The sequence below is a fragment of the Coturnix japonica genome, chromosome 6 (genome assembly GCF_001577835.2).
Source record: "Coturnix japonica isolate 7356 chromosome 6, Coturnix japonica 2.1, whole genome shotgun sequence".
Taxonomy (NCBI): domain Eukaryota; kingdom Metazoa; phylum Chordata; class Aves; order Galliformes; family Phasianidae; genus Coturnix; species Coturnix japonica.
In genome coordinates this window covers 10,955,481-10,969,525 of record NC_029521.1, presented here as the reverse complement: position 1 = coordinate 10,969,525, position 14,045 = coordinate 10,955,481, and the positions used below count along the sequence as shown (strand labels likewise).

General features: G+C 35.9%; 1 protein-coding gene across 2 annotated transcripts in view; it reads right to left on the bottom strand.

Moving 5' to 3' along the window:
• The window catches only part of DLG5 (discs large MAGUK scaffold protein 5), an 89,975-nt gene that overhangs the window by 28,341 nt on the left and 47,589 nt on the right, over window positions 1-14,045 (bottom strand). For both annotated transcript variants that reach the window (XM_015866802.2, XM_015866805.2), the window contains exons 4-10: window positions 13,310-13,453; window positions 12,685-12,868; window positions 8,909-9,168; window positions 5,532-5,844; window positions 1,633-1,863; window positions 900-1,084; window positions 167-292 (exon numbers count right to left, since the gene is read on the bottom strand). In XM_015866802.2, coding sequence (XP_015722288.1) covers window positions 167-292; window positions 900-1,084; window positions 1,633-1,863; window positions 5,532-5,844; window positions 8,909-9,168; window positions 12,685-12,868; window positions 13,310-13,453 — 1,443 coding nt within the window. The remainder of the gene's footprint in view (window positions 1-166; window positions 293-899; window positions 1,085-1,632; window positions 1,864-5,531; window positions 5,845-8,908; window positions 9,169-12,684; window positions 12,869-13,309; window positions 13,454-14,045) is intronic.

Sequence of the window (14,045 nt, the reverse complement as noted above, 5' to 3'; positions counted from 1 at the left end):
ATCTCCACGGTAAAAAGCTTAAGTTAAGATTGAAGGACTCAGAACCCTGTATTTCCACATAACTAAGAGCAGTTCTAGTAACATATTGCTCACTCATAGATGCAGTTAATGAAGCAAAATTTTTATCACAAAGATTCCACAGAGTTTAATATATTCTACAACATACTTCAGTTCCTTCAGTTCACGCACAGCATCATTTTTCTGCTTCCTCATGTCATCCAGATTGCGAAGAGCTTCAGCCAAGTCACTGACAGCCCGGTCTCTCTCCCTCCGTAAGTTGTCACACAGCGTCCTTTAAAAGCAAAAAAGTAGTTTCACAAGATCTCAGGGGGAAAAAAAAAGTAAATATATTATTTATTTATTTATTTATTTATATATGAGGAAGAAAAAATTACACACTCTAGGCTTTACAGAAAAGCTTGTCAGGATAACTGAAGCTTTCTTCACTTCTTACGATACTTGATTTCTACTGATCTTCTTCAGAAGAAAAAAAAACCCAGTGAAAAGATTTTCCCTTAGTTCCTTATATGTGCCTAATAACAAGGTAGCTACTTTTTGTCAAATATCCCCAAAGGCAAATAATTACTTGAAGGACTACAGGTACAGCAGAGTAAAATATATTAGTACTAAAATAAGCCATTATTTGTCGTTGTTGGCTAGCAGTGCTGACAGGCTCTCCGGTATTTACTTAGAGACATGTTATGGTGATAGAGGAACAGACAAAACAAAATGTCTGGTAGCATGCCTTCAACTTCTAACAAACAAATCTGCTGATAGTTACTGCAAAAGTTCCAACAAGTTGAAAAAACTGCAAGCAAAATTCATTAAGTTCTAGCATTTCAATAACTGCACAGATGGCATTACAAAGATCAGTTATGTAGCAGCTAACATTTATTTACCGTATACTTTCCCTTTCTGCAACAATCTTATCCCGTTCCTGGAAAGCCCAGTCTCTCCTGCACTTGGCTACTTCTGCTTCCTGGACAGCCTCCTTCAGTTCTTGTGACATAGCCTCATACTGTTTCCGAAGCATCTCGATTTCTTTGTTTGCTCTTTCTATGTCTAGGGTAGCAGAATCTTGTATCTAGGAATTAAGAAACATTGGTAAAGACTTTAGGCAGAACACAGAGAGATATAGATATATAGCCTTTATACTAAGAGTGTGTATAGATTAAAACATTTACAATCATATTTCATTTATGTTTGTTTATTAAATGCTAAAACCAGCTAACATTCTGAGCAGGTCACAGGTGCGAACACCATACAGTAAAATACATGACAGTTGGCATCAAGCCTACCTGCAGATAATAAGCTGTTAATAAACCCACTGTTCTTATGTGTTACATTTTATTGGCTTTGTGTATGTTTTTCTTTTTTAATTTAAAAAAACAAAACAAAAAAAAAGCCAACATGAAGTGTGACTATATTTTTAAAAAATTTTTTTTTGCAAATACAAAGTTCCATTATTTTCACTATTTCTTAAAGAAGATACATGCACATATACAAAGATGTTCTACAGTGACAGGCAAAGGGAAGAGACATCCAGTATGCCCTGATCTTTATCAAGTTTCATGAAAATAACTGATCTTTAATAGCTAAGAAGGAAAAGTCATCAGTAAACAACTGCAATACCTGACGGGCTTGATAGTATTCCCTTAGTAGATGGTCTCTCTGGATTATAGCTTCCGTTCTCTCTTTTCTGGCAACATCTCTTTCTTCCTTCACCGTCTCTATATCCTTGCAAGCTTGATCGAGCTCCTTCTGGGCCTCAGCTTTGTCCTTCACTTCATGACAGTATTTTTCCAGCAACTCATTCCTCTCACAAATTGCTCGATCCCTTTCCACTAAAGCTGAGTTCAGCTCCTAAAACAAGATCCATTGTTTGCAGCAAGATAAGTACAGAAGATATCAGTTCGTCTTTTCAACTGGATTTACACCAACACCTTAAAATCCTAGAGAGTTTGCAACAGACATTCTGAAAAAGGGAGAAGAATAGGACCACACTCACACTGCATACAAGTATTAGCAAAGAATAGCAAAGTGTGGCATTACAGATTTCACATCACCAGCATGTCTAGAAAATTGATACTACAGAACAAAGAAGATATATATTAAGTAGTATGTGTCTCATGACTGATTTGTAGTACATGCACTTGTTTCAACCGTTGAGGACTAGAAAGAAGAAGTAGGTATTTTAATGTTTCTATAAATAGTGAGGCACTGAAACAGATGAATTTAAGATTTTCAGGTGGTCCAGCTTTCAAGAAACACTCAGCAAGAGCTAGAAAGAAGCCCTGCTACATAAAGACACTCTTCTGTGCTGGAAAGCATTTATATTTTTATATAAAACAAAAATTGTAAAAGATAGCTGACATCTGAAAAGCAAAGGCAGAAAAGGGTCTAATACAGAAAGGCAAGAAAGACATCATGTTCTCTTCTACTTTACTCTGTGATTTGCATGGAATAAAATTGAGTATTTAAAGCATAGAAGACAATTATTAAATAATTGGTTTTGTGATGCAACATCTAATTAAGGCTATTTAAGTTGTTAAAACAGTTCTGTAATTGTTTTAAAACAGGTAATTTTGTGCTAAAGCAACAGGTAAGTTGTAGAATTAATGGTTCAGTTTGTGAACTTTGAAGATGTCACTGAATCTCAATTTACAGATACTCTAGTTTGGGTTTTGGGGGTTGTTTTGTTTTGTTTGTTTGCATGTTTTTGACTTAACATCAGCAAAAGCTTCAGTTGCTCAGTAAATGAAGAGAAAAACTCCCAACCCATTTGGTTGTGCAAACAAATTTCAGTAATGGAAGCAACATTTTGCACAGTTTAACTATTGAGCAATCAAGTATGTGTGTTAAACTCTCACAAAAATATTGTCTTCTCCAGCATGGAAAGCTGCTTCCCCTCTTCTTCTGCAGCAGAGGGGAAATTCACCAAAGTATCAAGACAGAAGACACTTGACTGAAGAAGAATCTAAGTTTCTCTAAAATGATTGGGAAAAAAAGCCCAGAACATACTGACATAGTTTATTCCAGTATGCTTGGCATAAACTAAAGTGAAGAAGAGCAGCTGTTGCCTCCAGTGGTCAGTAGTAAAATTTCACTTCTGCCTTTTCCTGTGACAACTGCACAGAACTACAACACATCAGCAGACATCATCTGCCATTTAGCACTGATAAGAGCAGATACTGTTACAAAACATCATAGTGCTTTGATTTCAATAAAGTTCTAAAATGGTAAATAAGTCTTATGTTTGAAGCAAGGTCTTGCATTTGAAGATGATACAACAACCTCATACAGGACAAAATCAACAGCTCTATTAAACATAAGGGAAGGCTTACTGCCAATGATTTTGAATTTAGACATCTAATTAGGAAACTGACTGACCTAACCAGTAACTGCTCACAATGAAGAACTTAAAAATAACTTGTCCGTTTCAGCAGCTTCTGCATTTCTTCTGGACAAAAGGTAAACTAGCATACACAAGCCTCACAAAAAGAACTACATCTAAAACCTAAATGTGCTCCCACAGCCATTTAATGAGTATGACACAATGGCATGTAAAGCTGCTATAAATCAGAAGGAGTGGACAGAACAAAAAGGCACAATTTGGCAAGAACCAGACCAATCAGTCATATATATAGGAAAATCCCACCTACAAAGGAACATCCTGTGGGATACTACTTGAAGTGTATTTATCACTTGATTGACTTGATTGATAAATCTTCCTCCCCCCCCCCCCCTTTTTTTTTTTTTCTTTTTTCCCTTTTTTCAACACCTGCTTTGACAGAGCTAGAAAATCTCTTATCCATCGAATGCAACTGCAGCTAGCCAATACAATGCACCAATACAGGAAAATACCTGATATCAAGCACAAGAGTCACAGGTACTGGAAAGAAAAACCAATAATGAAAAGTAAACTCATAATAGCAGCATTTTATACAATTTAACACACTACAGAAAGAGTCATTTCTGCTTTCTTATGGGCTGGTTCTGGAGAGTGAAGAAAAATGCATGTCTGCACCCTCTCAGCATCTCATTCACCAGTCTTAAGCTCTTTCTGTTCTTTTTCAACCACCCATTCAAGATAGCCATCTTACTAGGTGGGAAAATATATTTAAAATTTTCCTCTCCTTTTTATGGAAGTACTTTGGAAAACTACCCACAGTGCCAGGACAAAATACCAGGACTATTTGGAGCAGGTGTGCAAGAGAAGTACCACTGGCAGTGAGGGTGGTGAGGCACTGGGACAGGTTGCCTGGTAATGTGATTGATGCCCCATGAAAACTTCCAAGGTGAGGGTGGGTCAGGCCTTGGGCAATCTGATCTAGCTGGGGCATCCCTGTTCATCACAGAGGAGTTGGACTAGATGGCCCTTAGAGGTCCCTTCCAACTCTAAGGATTCTATGCTTCTATCCCTTACTTGCTACTCTGATTCCACTGAAATTAATATGAGAATTTTCTATTGGTTTACTAGCTTTGATTAAAGTAGAACAGGTACAAAACATGCATTAAAACCTCACTCACTGTAGAAGTTAAAATGCAGAGCCAGGTAATTCTGAATTCTTAAACCCAGAAATTAGTTATTTTTAAAAACTCTGATGTCATAATCCACATTAAGCCCCTTAAGAAGAGTGTAATTTAAGAAAAAAGCTCCATGCCTTCAATTTTATAAAGAGCATTTTGTTCCCCTCTAATTTTACGGGAGAAAAATAAAGGTAAAATGAGATCTACAGGTAATGGAATACAACCACTCAAATCTATTTCATGCTAAATTAAATATTTCTAATACAAACAGTGAAGTGATTACATGGCAGGCAAAATGAAACAGAGTAGCAAGCTGTGTTTCAGAAATTTTAGCAGCATTGTTACAATGTGGTTGTGTTATAAACATTTCAAGAACATACTGCTGAAAGAGAAGAAGTCCAGGCTTTGCACAGTATACACAAGGTATGCAGCAGTTCAAGTGAAAACTACTATCTTCAAAATATCCTTTAATCCCTTTAAAGCAAAGCAGGAGTGAAAGTAAGAATATGTCTAACAGTGAAGGCTTTGTATAAATACTGATGGTATTTTATCACATTATTTCTTTAGTCAGAGAAAAGGGTATCCAATGGTTCTTCTGGAAGTTAAAAGTTTAAAACAATGAATGTTGATACATACACATATATATCGACAAAATCAATATATTAAGATATATATATACACATATGTATATGTAATCTTAATAGATAGTGTTACTTGTAAAGGTTTGTAAGGTGAACTTAATACAGGAGAGTTTTATGATGAGCAGAATAAAGTTAAGCCAAGTAAAGAAAAAATTTCAGTTGACAGTCTACTCAAAACATGGAGCTTAGTTAATTGACAGTAAAATGGACTGCTATAAGAGAACAGTTGTAGGGGAGCATCAGTATGAAATTCCTCTTTGCAATGCAATTCTATTTTCCATCAATTGGTTATAAATTTCTAATTCTAGCATCAGTAAAGTATACTTATTTCCCTTCCCCATCAAAACAGTAGCTTAGTACCTGTCTTAAAGCTTCCATCTCTTCATTAGCCACTCGTTTCTCAGAAGAAGTGTTCTTCAGTTTGGACTCCGCAAGCTCCAGCTCTGTTTGAAGCTTATCTACCTCTTTGATTACTTGATCTCTCTCACTCATTATGAGGCGGTATTCATTGAAAACTGAATCCCTTTCTTCCTTGTATTTTTCTGAATCCTTTGCTGCTTTCAGCTGCATTGTTTTGAACCTTGTCACCTCTGACTGTAATCGCTCCATCTCTCTCTGCAATTCTTTGTTTTGTGCTGTGGCGTTGCTTAGTTCCTGCTGTACTGACTCAAATCTAGGAACAAGTAGAAATGTCAGTAAGATATTAATACCTCACTTTCCCCTTTTCATATATTAAAAATTTTGTCAGATAATCAAACGTATCCATTGGTAAAACAACTTCAGTGGACATCTTCGACAATATACAGTGCTGCAAAATGTAATTTAGACTAATTATTGCCTTGGGAATATCAGCGTGGAAGGGAGAACCTGAATGAGGAACTGTAATAAAAATTTTTAGAAGTTGGAATTAGTTTTATTATTAAAACCAATTCACAATTTATTTATTTTTTTCAAAAAGCAATGCAAAACATCACCACTATTTGATAGCACAAGCTTAACATGGATCTATTGCATTTATTTCTGATCACCTTCAGAGGGAATTCTTTCCAACACACATTTCTAGGTAAGTGGAAAGAAGTGAAACAAATGTAGAAAATGGGAGAAAAAAGAAAAGAACAGAACAACTTTTACATGTCCAGAAATGCCATAAGGTTGGTTAATATGGGACAGGTTAGAAGACGGAAAAAAAAAAAAAAAGTTGAAAGCTTATGTAGTTTATCAGTTACACAGTAATAGTATATATAGTAGCTTTTTTGTTTATACTCATAAAACAGTTCTAAAAGTGAAAAAGTAATTCCACATACCAGTACACAAATAGGCTTAAAAACTGAACTTTTCTCAAGAGCAACATTCTACCATAACAGGACGTTTGGGTTTTCTCGTATGTCTTCTAATGGAAAACTCCCAGTAAAAGCCATTGGTGGAAACACTGTACCCAATCTGAGGGAACTTTCAGGGTCATCTGAATCTGAAGTGCCCACAAACTTTTAGAATACTTGGTTCTCTATCATACACACGTATCTACTATTGATGCGCCATTTTGTGTCTGCTCCAGCATGTTGCCTGACCTTTCCCAAGAGTGAGCTGTAAACTCAATTTCAAATATTTCCTCAAAAGCCTCAGTGGATTCAAAGGATTGACACCGCATTACAGAAGCACCTGCCAGTAATTTCAAAACCATCTTCCTGCTACTTTTGTGAAATTCTCCTGTTTAAAGAGATCACCAGGACATAAGTCCTAGTATTACAAACTATACTTCTATTTTCTTTTCAGAACAGTGAACATGAAGATAAAGAAGAATACACAATACTACAATGGATACAACAAGGACATAGCACAAATCTCAAACAGAAACTATGCCAAACAACCTCGTTGCCATTTGAGAACACACATTATTGCTGGATCAGGCTGCCCAGAGAGGTCGTGGATGCCCCATCCCTGAAGTGTTCAAGGCCATGTTGGATGGGGCCCTAGGCAGCCTGGTCTAGTATTAAATGTGGAGGTTGTTGGACCTGCCTGTAGCAGGGGGACTGAAGCTTGATTCTGAATCCTGAGGGACTGAAGCCTGAGGTCTTTCCCAACCCAAACTGTTCTATGATTTTATGATTCAATGACACTTGAAAAGTATTTGGGGTCAAATCAAGGACAACACGGAGAATACACAGGGGAGAGGGGAAGGGAAAATACTTAATGCAACATTTTTCAAACAAGGAAAATGTTGTAAGAAAGAAAAAAAACAAAAACATAAGCATACTGACATGTCCTTTATGAAAGAGGTCAGAGGGATGAAGTAAAGTCTCTGCCTCAGAATGCTGTTCTATTTTAGTATATTATATATTAAATAATTTTAATAACTATATTTTAATAACTTTAATGATTCTGAGTATATTTATATAATATATATATATATAATTATGTTAAGTAACTGAGAAAACTCAAAAAGAAAGTTGTAGTTGAAATCCTGTTGCCCTACTTGAACTTGCAAAGCCTCCTAAGGAGGAAATATAGGCAGCTGGATCAAATTTTCACAGGTGCCTTCTGTAAGGAAAAGTCCAAATGTAACTGGACTTTGTAACATGAATGGGTTCTAAGTATCAGGATTTTGTAGCAGTAACCATACATTTCTAAGTAGCAGCCAAGGTGACCTGCTTCCTCTTAAAACCAACTGCAAACTGTGGGCAGACCTGAGTACCACACCTCTCTTTCAAAATGAAAAGGGACACTGAAAGTGAGGTTTGGCACATCAGAATTAGATAGACGGTTCCATCTGCAGTTTCATCTGCAAAACATTCATCAGCTAAACTCACCAGGTAGAGCTTTCTATGCCATTATTGCTACAATTTCACAGATGCAAGAAAAATAAAAAACTAGAACTGTCATGATATTCTTTAGGGCCAAAGACTCAAAATGAGATTTGGGAAAACATTTAAGTCCAGCTCTTCCTTCTCTCTTCAAACAAAATTGATTTACAGTTGTTATTAATAAAAGAAAATGTTAGAACTGCAATTTATGACCCATTCATCCTTACAATGAAAGCTTCTTGAATCTTATATTCTGAGAAGTACACACACCTGAAACACATTTAAAAACATTTTGCACAGCCAAACAAATACAGTTTTGGTTATGCAAAAATAAGACAAATAAAGCCTGATTTTCTGTAACTGGAAACCAGTAAAAAGAAGTCCAGATCCAAAGATAACTAGAAGGTAAAAATTCTTTAAGACCAACCTTATTAACTCAACTGAATCACTGGTTCACAGGAATAAAGATATCAGACCTTAAATTCCTAAAACTAATTTTTTTTTTCCTCAAGAAAGACACCTAAACCACAAGTCATAACACAAATATGTTGAGCTCCACCATGTACTATTATGGTTCTGGTGTTTGCTGTAGTACATATATAAGACTTTTTCTCACTTTCCAGAATCCATGCCAGTCTAAGTTACATGAGTTCTTCTATCTTACTGTCTATTCTAACTTATTAGAAGTGGTTTGAAACTCTTATGTCATAAAAAGTTAACTGGAGAATATCTTCACTAGCTAAACATCTTTTGGAAATTATACATACTTTTTCCAAGTAACAACCCCTTCACACCTTCTATGCTGTTTGAGAAATACAGAAGCTTACACATGTCACCAAGAGAAAATACTAGGATTTCTTCCACAGTGAAAATAAGATGCAATGTTAAGATTGTTACTGCCTCCACAACATATCCAAATATAAAAACAAACTATACCTTCTGAGAGAGGACGAATACTGTTGTTGAAAATGTATTGCTGTGTCCCTTTGCTTCATTAGCATGTCAATCTGTTTCTGAAGGCGTCTGTTCTCCTCTTCAGCCTGCTCAAGGCGACTGAGATCTGTATTGTGACTTGCTATCTTCTCATTGTATCGCTTCCTTAAAGCATCATAATCCTTCTTCACACCCTCTAGCTTGTCCATTGCTGTATCGTAGAGCTTATTCAATATCTCTGATGATCCATTTTGCTTCATAACCTAAAAAAAAAAAGAGAAATTTTGTTAAGTCTTGCATGTAGAAGAAATGTATGCACTTTCACATCTCATCAAGTTACCTGAAGATCTGCTTTTACTTTTTGTTTACAATAACTGTCTCCACAGCAAAAGAAGTCTTTCTTTAAGCAGCACTTATCCCATGTAGTGATGAAATCTCTGTATTAAAATAATCTTAACTTCAGACTCTTAAAAACTGATAGTATCAGAAATAAACTTTATTTTTAATCAGCCCAATACTTTTACCAATAATAATAAAAAGAAAATACACTCCACAATTTTAATAACTTTTTTTTGGTTTGTTTTTTGTTTTTTTGTTTTTTCAGTAATTAAGAAAGAATAGAGCCTCCACTTAGCATTACTGCTACTCTAACCATCACTATATAATCTGCTTAATGTTACTGGAAAAAAAAAATCTGCTTTATCAGAAGACAGTGTATCTCTAATGGTAATTGCTATCAGTGAATATTAAACCCACATTGTATTTGAACTATTTTTGTAAGTTTTAGCGAGAGGTTATTTGCAATTTGACGACCGAGATAATGGTTGCAATTTAGGAAATGACCAAGAGGTGGCACTCGTGGCAGACGATCTCTATGCTCCTAAAATAACTCAAGAGTTGGAAATATAATTTGGATACACACAGGCATTTATTCCAATACTCATACAATACTTAATCTGAAAACTACCTACAAACATTCGTGTTTCAAAAAGATATTCAAACAATCTAACAGGGAGAGAAAATCCACTTTTTTGACCAGAATTCTGACCAGAAAACTAGTTTTAAATTAATTTCAATTGACAAAAGAATGGTTCTATAAATGGCAACTTTTATTACAAATGACTTGCAACAACAAACTCTTAATGCACCTCTAGTCCTTTCAAATCAAAGGGTAAAAAATGTGCACAAAATGAAGATTTTGGGTTTTTTTTTTTGTTTGTTTGTTGTTGTTTTTTTTTTGCATGCCATACTGATTTTCTGTATTTTAAATTGAAATTTAGATTTGATGAAGCAGTGGGAAGAAACAGAGAAGCCTAATACACAGAGGTGTCAGGACTTCACATAATTCTAACATCTGCTCATAAATCTATGTTCTTTAATGTCTGAAAATAGCAGCTCTATCAAAAGTTCAAAACACATAGCAACTACTTCGTACACAAAATCAAACACATTTCAACTACCATTCAACTACCAGACTTGTTTTCTTTAGCCATCTGCTCCAGAGCTGTGATAGCACAGCTTCACTACACAGTTGGAAAAGATTTGCCCTACCATGCACATAGATACCATATCACTGACACCTTCAGGTACCTTTGGCTCTTCATCTTTTTCTTAAATTCAGAGCAAGGACACAGGAGATGGGATGTCTGCAGAGACAAAAGAGTTGCTACCATGCAAGCCTGCCCACTTCGTGTGCCTTGCTCACTGACCACAGATACCACAGACCAATTTTTACTGTCAGAAAAATTCTTCTGCACACAGACAAGAGAAGAGGTAACATCCTTTAGCCTGATGCTGGCCTCCTTTAACTAAGTGCTCACAAAGCAGTCCAGGAACAAGGTTGGGCTCCAGGGAATTTCATCCGCATGGCGAATTCCACACACACACAGTCATGTTCTCCTCAGTTTCAGTAGCACAAGACGCACAGAGCTGGAGGCGTTGTTAGCAAGCATGAGTCAGTGAACCATTTTAGAGAAGATAAACATGCCAATGATGCTTCTTATTCAAGAATACACTATTATTCTGTATAATAAAATGTAAGCATACTTAAAGTGTTAATGTATGTTAACTTACATTGCACTCATGAGTACTCTTTTCCTGAAGATTAGTTCCCAAAATGAGTTTGAGAATGGAGTCCTTGAGAATCCACACATACACAAACCACTTCACACTGCCTAAAGCATACATGCATTGTTGGTTTTTTTTGTTTTGTTTTGTTTGTTTTGAAAGCATACTAAATATGCTATGCCAGAAGTTTGATGGAATTAAGCATAAACTTGCTAAAAGAGATTTCACAAAGGCAGAAAGAAATGCCATAAGCAGGAAACAGAGCAAAAAGGAAGGTCTCTCATTCAAAATCCAAGTGTGAGAAAAAGTAAATAGAACCAACTGGACAAGGAAGACAACAAGAAGAAACAGTGTGAGCAGCAGAAATGCAAGCTGTGCAGTTCCTAAATAGCAAATCAATGACAAACTAAGAATTATTTGATCAAAAGTTTATGCTCTCTAGGGCCAATGAGATGCTGTTTTCACACAGCCTGAAGATGAAACTTGGATCTTGAATCCAAAGGATCTTGGCACCCCTTCAAGACAACATGATTCACTTTGACATGCTGAGAAATGGAGCTACACAACTTTCTCATTGAGAGTAGCACACATACTTTAAAGTTTTAATCATGATGTTGTTGACACGAGACTGAATTTCTTTAAATAAATGTTTAAAACGACGCTTCAGCCTCCTTTGTGCTGACAGACAGTTTCAGATTTAGACAATCTCAAAACACAACATGGAGGTTTCTTGGAGGTTTCACACCTCTGCTTTGCAGCCTGACAAGCAGATGCACAGAACAATTATGCCATCTCCCCGTGTTAACACAGCAAACTATTTCTGCTGCGCTGAATATACCCCATATTCTGAATCAAGTTACCAAATCAAAACAGAGCTCTAAATATGAAAACTTTAGAGGATCAGGTCACAAGGAAATGCAAATCTTCATTCCTTTCTGCACTAGCCCTCAAACATCTCCTAAGGCACTGCTTAGCACAGAGAGCTTGTTTTGACCTTTGCACCTCCTACCCTAGCAAATGATTATTTTTGTTTACATAGGTTTTACTTCTGAAGTCTAATATTTGACTTGCAAGTTTGTCTTGTGAATCAGACTACACACACTCAAATAGGATATTCTACTTAGATGTTTCGAATGTTACTCTAACTATTTTAACTGCTCTGGATGAAAACCATGGACCTGACAGCATCAATCTCTAACAACTAATCCTCTTGCCTTTCCTTCTTCAGAATACACAAGCAACTTTGCTCTTGAGACCGTTATATACAGCTGTGCAACACCTTGTGACACCTGGCAAAAAATCAAACCAAAACTAAAATAAAACTTAGCATCCAAGTTTAAAGCTAGCCCTGTCTCATAGATTAATCCAGTACCATAGCCTTTTTTCAACTACTTTGCAATTTCAAACTAGGTTTTTGATGCCTCCCCTATCAACTTAAAAATATAATACATATGATCATCATGTAAACTCCTTTCTTCTCTGCATTAAAATATCTTATTCTATATCCCCTGTTCTTTCTCCACCTGGATATAGAAAAAAATCCATTTGAATTCACATTCATCCTTAGTCCTGTAACACGTAAGGCTTTTTTTCTTTTTTTTTGACTCGGTGAGACATAAAATGCAGCAATGCTACACATTCATCTTTCTTGACTAATTTTTCAAAGAAAAAATGTATTCCAGCATGTATGTTGTAAGTAAGTTGTAGCTTACCTGCTGCTGCTGGCTGCGTAGGTCTGTTATCTCTTTCTGATCCTCATCGTGAAGCCTTTTCATTTCCTCACACGACTGCTGAAGATGATTATGTTCTCTCACCAACTGTGTGTTTTTCCTCTTCAAGGTATCCATGTCCTCCTTTAACTGTGACTGGTCACTCAGCAGTCGACTGTGCAACGTGCTGTTGTGGCATAGAAAAATACGCTTGGGGAGATAAATTTGCCCAGACTGTTTTAACTAGTTTCAAGTAAGAGCTTGCAACCTAGAAAGCAGAACAAACTAACTCGATTCTTCAAATTTGAGTATTGCAAGAATAGAAAAAACAGAGAAGAACATAAAAATAACAAACTAAGTTCTCTCCAATTACCTTCTGCTCTGAAACCCAACTACTGAATTGAAATTTCAGGTTGTGGATTTCTACCTCAAGTTCTCCAAAATAAAACAGGTAGCCCATATTCTTATCATTTCTAACAGTCCCAAATTATATTTTATCTTAAGCAAACATTTATCTTGTAATTAGAGTGGAATAACAGAACAAGAAATCATTTGTTTACCATGATTAAATATATTACAATCTAACACTGATCAGTAAATTGCTTCTTACAGCTTTACGAATACTTACTGATAAAAATCAGCCTCTTTTGCTGCTTCTTCACACCTTTTTAATGTCTTAGTATGCTGATTCTGCAAGGACTGCAAGTCTGACATGGCTTTCATGCACTGAATCTTGAGTCTTTCATAGTCATGATTAGGTTTTGGACTAGGCCTAGGAAGGAAAAAAAAAAACAAAAAACCTGAAGTCAAATATTGGCTATTCAATAGATAAACATTATCGTACAGCTGAGGCTGTTGGATGTTCGATGCATTTTAAAACTCATATACTGTTTGAACCAATGTTTTCAAAAACTGACACTTCTTGACTGAAATCACATTGGATTTTGCGATATATTTTAGCATTAACCTGTGATGATCTTACTTAAACAGAAGTCAACGATGACATAGATTTGAATAGACTGCTTTGTTTTAAGTTTGTTGACTTCAGACCAGTGATACAGTTCCATTAGAGCAGTTGCATCTTTTTCTTGCTAAAATGTAGGCCTTTGGAACAGCAGAGTAGAACATACTGCCTTGGCAGTGCAGGCATTTTGTTTCCTGTAGATGAGCTAGAGTGCAGGAAGTTACTGGCAGCATTGTTATTAGTTTCTCATTGTAGGCTGATATGTGTATTTACCTGCATGATATCCTTGTTTATAGGATTTTTCTTTCATTTTTTTAGTTCAACAATATATGAAATATAAATGAAATTCATGTTAGAGATGCCAAACAAGTTCCCACCATAACTTTGAAAGAGACTCAAC